At 32.1% G+C, this 7,765-nt stretch overlaps 1 protein-coding gene across 1 annotated transcript; it reads right to left on the reverse strand.

The window, feature by feature from the left end:
- Window positions 1–250: 250 nt before the first annotated feature.
- LOC127095662 (uncharacterized) lies at window positions 251–808 on the reverse strand. Its single transcript, XM_051034318.1, has one exon. It carries the CDS (start codon window positions 806–808, stop codon window positions 251–253), a length of 558 nt encoding a protein of 185 aa, XP_050890275.1.
- Between the last annotated feature and the right edge of the window lie 6,957 nt (window positions 809–7,765).

Raw genomic sequence — 7,765 nt, forward strand, 5'->3', positions numbered from 1 at the left:
CTTTAAGAATTTGCACTTATGTTTAAATTATCCTGGATTTCCACAATGATAACAATTTCCTTTCTTTTTCTTTAGGTTGTTATAACCTTTGTGGTTTTCATGAGAATTTTTGAAATCTCGTTTTCTTTTATTGGAATGTTTGCTTGAATTTCCTTCCTCCATCACATGGACCTTCTCTTGAGTAAATTGGCTTTTAGTATCATCTTGTTTTCGATACTCTTCTTCTAAACGAAGGTGATTACCCAATTGTTCAAAGAGAAATATCCTCCTTCTTATGCTTCATGGTTCTTTTAAAATCTTTCCAAGAAGGAGGAAGTTTATCTATTATGGAGGATACAATTATAGTTTCATCCATGTGCATATTATGTTGTTTGTAATTATTGAGAATACGTTCAATTTCATGCATTTGTTCCATAACAGACCTACCATCTATCATTTTATAATTATTAAATTGAGAAACAAGAAACTTCTTACTTGTAGCGTCCTCTTGCATGTATCTTGATTCCAATTTTTCCCATAACTCTTTTGCGGAGTTACTGCTCTGATAAATGTCGAACAACGAATCGCACATACCGTTGAGGATGTGTCCCATGCATATATAATCATCATTGTCCCACTTTTGTCTCTCTCTAGTTTCAGCAATTGTTTCATCTTCTTTTTCTTCCGGTTTTGGAATGTTAAGGACATACACCACCTTCAGTGTTGTTAGAAGAAATTTCAATTTTTTCTGCCAACGAATAAAATTCCCTCCATCGAATTTCTCTAATTTCACAAAGTCAGAAGTCATCTCTTTTAGTGAAGCAGCCATTGAATATGAAAAAAGAAAAAATTGTTCCTTAAGATTGTTAGCGCCTTTGAATTTTTGGTGTTGCTGCAAAACTAAGAACAAATGGAGTTGAAACAGAGAAATTAATTTGCACGATAAACTTCCAAAGCGTGTAGTTTTACACTAAGCTTAAGGAACAATTCACCCCCACCAATCTTTCTATGTTGGATGCAAAAGGAGTTACCAGCGAATTTCCTGCAGGATACTTTGGAATCCTTAAAGAGAATTGCACAATCTCTCTAAGCGTATCTGTTGATAATATTTTACAGAAGAATGTTTCTTTCAATTGCTCTCATGCATTAGAGAAGAGAAAGATGATTTAGAATGATAAATTAATTGAGATTGGTTTTTTGTGTGGTTTTCCCATCGTGACCATAACCGGTAATTTATATTGAAAATCACGTCTGTTATGAAACAGTGGCAACTCTTAGAAAAGACATGACACTATTTCAATTGCAACTTAGTAACAACGTTTCGCATAAGAATAGCAAATATTTGTTTATACGTTGCAACTACTCCTAAAAGAAAGGAAATCAATTAAATGGCACTTTAGACCAATAATAATTACTATAGACCATACAATTGAAATATGAAAACTTTGAATATAATATTTATATTTATATTATTAATTCAAATAATATAATCATACAATTAATTATTATTTTGAAAATTTTCTCCCAGGCAGCCTATATACCCAGATGCATATCATATCCTTCAAAATCATAGTATAAAACCATTTATTTTACACGATGGTTTTTGTCTCCAAATATGTGTTATTGTTTTCTACGTTGCTATGTTTCCTTGTCGCTTTACAGTTCAAGGGTGCCAACAGTGCGTTTCGAAAGAGACTGATAACAGTAACAATCACCAACAATATACCAAACTATCAACTTGGTGTTCATTGTAAATCCAAAGATGATGATCTTGGAAGCCATATACGAGACCCTTCCGTAAGTTATGCCTTCAGTTTTAGGCCTAACTTTGCTATATATAATACCTTATATTTTTGTAAGTTCATATGGGGTGATGAATTTCGGTACTTCAACATTTATCGAGAACTACGAGATGACGGAAAATGCACCCTATGCAAGTGGTACATAAATAAATCAGGACCATGTAGAAGTTCTGGTACTGATCCACATTGTTACCCTTGGAATGATAATGTTGTTACATAAGGGAGATAGTTTGATGAAAAAAATAATACTCTTAATATGTAACTTAGTGATTTTTTTTTAAGTTATGAAGGTTGAAGAATAAAAAAAATAAAAATATATTGACTATTATTATTATAGTTTATTGAATTATTCAATATTCATGTAATCAACGTGTTCAATGGTTAAATACTATGTATTTGTGTGATAAATTAGTCTAATTATTATAGTTATTATAAATTACAAATTATAAATTCTATATAATTTATGTCAAGATTTACTCTACACTTAATTACTCTACTAACAATTAATCAAAAATATTATATTATTACTTTTTTATATTGAATAAAAAGCTTTATTAAATATATCAAGTCAATAATTTTTATAAAATTTCTTAATATTTTGATATTTCATCTAATAAACTCATTTAAATATATAATAACACTTCATGAAAAAACAAATAAATGTTTACTATTTGATTACACAACAGTAATAGTTGAAATTTTGTAAACATTGTGCAAATATTTTTTTTAATTCAATAGTTAAATAATTGAAATATAATTTTTATAGTGAATTAAGCAGAATATAGGGTACCTTTATTACTTTGTATAATTTTTCATAAAAGTATATATTTAATTTCATATATATATATATATATATATATATATATATATATATATATATATATAATATATATATATATATATATATATATATATATAATATATATATATATATATATATATATATATATATAATGACTTATTCAAATTATATTTGTTGAAATGTATTATATTAGTAGATAATTATCCATATCACAAAATATTTATGATATTTCAAAGTAATACATAGTACAACCCTTTGTCCGCAATTTCAATGATAGGTGTGATGTACAGTACTGTCTTTCGTCCACGAATTAAGGAGTGAAATGAATATTTGATTTGTACCATGTACTATTTGATCACGTATGTTATCTTCAAACTCATTGGCTTCTGAGAAATAGTTGATGAAGCATGAAAAGAAGAAACACAAAGTTATAATTAGAATCTTCGGTCAGAACCTTGACCACGTCAGTGTCTGGCTTGAGATCTTCATAATCTTCAGTTAAGTAAATGAAATTTCAGAAGCTTGTCATTCTTCAGAAGTTTGACAATCAGAGTCACATCCAAAAGAAGAAGTGGAGAGAACATTGCAGCAGCAACATAGCGTCTTTCCGAAACTTCTCAGGAGTGAATCAGCACAGAAGCAGAAAGAACATTGCAGCAGCAACCTGACATCTTTCAGAACTTCTTATGATTAGTGCAAAAGCGGAATTCGAAACAAATGTTCAGAAACTGATGACGTTGCATGTTATAAACTCATAATCAAAATTGGCTGTTAAAGCTACACAATAACAAACCGTTAGGGTACCAAAATTGTTCTCACATAAATACAACATTGTTATCATCAAAACTCAAGGTATAGATGCATAACCAAATCTTGTTCTAACAATCTCCCCATTTTTGATGATGACAAAACCATGTAATTTGATTAACAGTTTTGTACAGGGTAATCACAGAAAGATACATCTTATAGAAGCACAAAGCTCTCCCTGAGATGTATAATTCTAAAAAGATAAAATCAAAATGAAAGAACACTTTCCTGATAAACCTTTTTGCAGAACCATAATAATCTTCAATCAGAATCTAGCTTGTCTTTAGAAGTTGCCTGAACTTATCCAAAACATTGGTTATCAAAGTCAACACTATGATGAACTTCACTTCAGAATCTTGGTTGAACTCTTTTTGCAGGAGCTTCAGAACCTTCAAACTCAAAGAGTAAACCATTTCTTCAGAAACTGGTAACATAGGTTCTGATTTTGAAAATTTTCAAGAGCTTCTGATGTTCTTGACTTTCGCTGAAAGACAATTAACAAACTATTCTCTGAAGTAGTTATTAGTAGAAACATTAAAAAAAACTATTTGGGTTCTGATTCACGAAAATAGGTAAATCAAAATCAGTTATATTTCTCCCAAATTACGTTTCTCCTCCTTTGTCATCGATCAAAACGACATAGACAAAATAAAGGAAACAACAAAATTTTATTAATTCCAAAATAAATGTCAGAATGCATATCAGTACAGAAACAAAAACACTTAGACAAAATAAAAACATAAAAGTGCAAAACTTATTTTGAAAACTAATGGTTAGGGTTTTGTGGCGGAGGAGGTGGAGAAAGTCTGGAAAATATCATCTCAAACAGAAGATCTTGCCTATCTAGACATTGTCTGACCAAAGCACTTTCTTCTTTCATCTCAGCTAGAGTTTTCATGATCACTTTAGGAATTTTCCCAGAAGAAGTTCCAACAACATTCTGATTCTCAAAAATAACAATTTCTTATTATGGATCTTGAACTTACTGTTCATCTTCAGAAGCGGCTTGCTTTCCTTTGTCTAGCTGATCAGAAGTATCTGTTGTGACAATCTCTAGATGTTCAGAAGCTTCCCAGCCTCCATAGCTACTTCCTCAACTTCTGGAGCTGGAAGACATAATGGAGCACGCCATAACTGAATGGCTTCCATTAAAGGTACAAACCTAGAACGAAAATTCCTTTCAGAAATTTTGCATCCAAAATTCTTCAGCTTTGAAATCTTGGAATTAACCCATCTCTGATAGGCTTCCCAGGCGGAATCACTTTCTGTTGAATTAGTGGACAGAAAACTAGTCCACATAGCAGCGTGAAGGCACCTTTTAGAATCTGATTCAAATTTCCTCAGAATCTTACCAACGTTAGATTCTTTAGGTTTGGGTTGGCTAGGATATCTGATATAAAAATCAGCGATGTTCGGGTTAGGGTCAGGGTCATAGATTTTAGGAACAATAAGAAACTAAAGGTCTAAATGTTGTTCAGCATCAGAATCAGACACAATATGCTTTGGTTCAAACTTGAACAAGCCTTTGGGAGTGCCCTTAGACTCTTGGTTACCAAAATCTCTCGAAGGAGATTTTATGGGTGTTATATTTATATTATGTTTTTGGAGAGCAAAAATATCAATAAATGGTAGTGGAATGGGTGATGACAGAATCTTTGAAGGATGTGGTGTTTGTGGTATTTGTTATTGTTGTTGTTGTTGCAATTGAGTTTTAGAAACTATAGGAGTTTCTGTAACAGGTTTTAAAATAGTTAAATTTCTGGGAGGTGGTTGTGGAATTGGAATAGTAATAATATTCTGAGATGGAGATGGTTGTGTTGGTAAGACACTTAGAATCAGAAACAAAAATATTTTTGGTCATAGACTTACCAGGAATGGGTGTGTTAGAGGCCTTGGAAGACTGTTGGATAACACCAAAAGTATCCTTCATAAGCATTTCCTTTTGGCGCTCACTAAGAAGCACATCATCTTCATCCAGAAATGCATCAACCTTTTTCTTTTTCTTCTGCGATCTAGAAGATTCTTCTCCACGAAATTATTTCTTCCTCTTCCCATACGAATCTAGGTAACTTTCAGGAAGGCTGAATGGACCAACCATTGGATCTATTCCTTCTTTACTACAAATTTCAAGGTAATATTCCAGAACTTCTAGAGGATCAATCTTTGTGAAGATTGGGAAATTATCAACATGAATCCTCATTCCACAGATATCTTCCTTGGAAGGAATGTAATCTGGCTTAACGACCTTGGAGGTAAGACCCATGCTTTTGAGATTTTTCCCCCAGAAAATTTTCCAACATCCTTGACTAACTCATCAGCTAATCCGCTTACCAGAAGGTCATTGACAAGACCATTTTCCACTAGAAGGTCATAAATTAATCTTCCATTGGAAATGAACCTTCCCTTTTTGGACGTACTTCTAGTTCTAGTTTCTCTTATGGAATCCTTGAGAAACTTGAATAAGATTGCTGGAAGTGCCAACTTGAACCCTTTCTCTAGAATTAATAGCATATACTTATGAGTAGTGTTGATGTAGTTAGAAGAGTTTGTATTGGGTCTATGGTGAATGCAACCTAGGATTATCTTGAACCATACCCTCAACTTATCAGTTAGGTCTTTTGCACTTGGACCTTTGCCTTCATCAAGCTTTGTTCCTTCCTTGAAGATTATTGATTTTATTATAGCCTCTCTCCTTACATCAGTCTTGACATTGTATACCCTTTTTCCACAATCATTGTGAGAAATTAGGTCTGCAATAGATTTCTTCGTAACCACAATCTTCCTGTTCATGAAAAAATAAGTGATTGTGTCCTTTGTAGCAACAACATGAATCCAAAATTGCTTCACAAGCACTGGATATACCGGACCATTCAATCTTTCAAAGAATGTTGTCCACCCTTGGAATTCCAAAGTCTCCGAAAAATCAAAATTGTTTTCCTTTAAATTTTTGACGTCGACTATGGTTTCATAGAGAATCATCAGTTCATCAACATGAGTGTTAAGATTATTTCAGTAATACCTTCCATAACTGTGTTGATTTCTTCAGTAGTGGAGTGAAGATAATATTGTTGTTGTTGAAGATCAACCATTGAAGAGAGTTGAAGATGATGAACAGTTGCAGAGAGTTTTGAGGTTTGAAAGAGATGAGTGTGTGGTAATAAAGTGAGTGTAGTGTGAAATGTGAGTGAAGTGGGTTTAAATAAAGGTTTTAGTAATGATGAAAACAAAAGGAATACGTCGTCATAGGGAAACATAAAGGGTTTAACCTAGTTCCAAGAAAGAGAAACCCAATTTGTCACGCCAACATCACGCATGCTTAGAAAGTGGGACAGTTGTCACCATTAAGAACCACATGATATCAAACAAAATGACAACCATTTAATACAATAATTGTTCAAAATCAAGAAGAAAAATCGATAAGATTGCTTCTGATCAAAACCTTTTTGATTCATAAAACTTCCTCACTTCAGAAAGCTCATGTCTCAGAATCAAACAACAATAAATTCTCAAAATCTAATCAAGAGTTCTGAAATCTTAACATTCTGATAACATCTTTTCATTATGGACAAGAGTCCGTAAATAATTTTTTCAGAATAAAAATGAATTTATCCTCAACAATGGGTTTTGTAAAGATATCAACCCACTGATGGTCTCTATCAACAAATTTTAGATGAAAAATACCCTTCTGAACATAGTCACGTAAATAATGATGTTTAATCTCAATATGTTTAGCCCTAGAATACAAGACATGATTCTTGGATAAACAAATAGCAGAAGTATTATCACAAAGATTAGGGATGTTACTCTCAAAATTCTGATAATCTTCCAACTGACTCTTCATCTAGAGTATTTGAATGTTGTATATAGAAGCTGCAATATACTAAACTTCAGATGTTAAAAGCGCAATTGTTGACTACCTTTTGCTAGACCAAGAGATCAGATTGTCTCCCAGAAATTGACAACTTCCAGAAGTACTTTTCCTTTCTATTATGTCTCCAGCATAGTCAGAATCACAATAACCTACTAACTTGTAGTCACTTGATTTTCTATAAAATAAGCCAAGGTTAGTAGTATCTTTCAGATACCTAAAGATTCTCTTAATAGTAGTTAAGTGAGTCTCCCTAGGGTCTGATTGGAAACAAGCACAAAAATAGACACTGAATAAAATACCAGGTCTAGAATATGTTAGATAAAGAAGAGAATTTATCGAACCTCTAAATAACTTTTGATTTACCTCACTAGTTACCTCTACCTTCTCCAGAATGCATGTAGAATGTATTGGTGTCTTTGCTTGCTTACATTCTGACAAGTTAAACTATGTATTATTTATATATTTTTAATTTAATAGTTTTTATTAATTTTAATTTATTGAATT

The sequence above is a fragment of the Lathyrus oleraceus genome, chromosome 6, assembly GCF_024323335.1.
Source record: "Lathyrus oleraceus cultivar Zhongwan6 chromosome 6, CAAS_Psat_ZW6_1.0, whole genome shotgun sequence".
NCBI classification, from domain to species: Eukaryota; Viridiplantae; Streptophyta; class Magnoliopsida; order Fabales; family Fabaceae; genus Lathyrus; species Lathyrus oleraceus.

What these genes read in the sequence shown, in the direction of transcription:
- LOC127095662 (XM_051034318.1), bottom strand. Translation starts at nt 808, where the DNA reads ATGGCTGCTTCACTAAAAGAGATGACTTCTGACTTTGTGAAATTAGAG.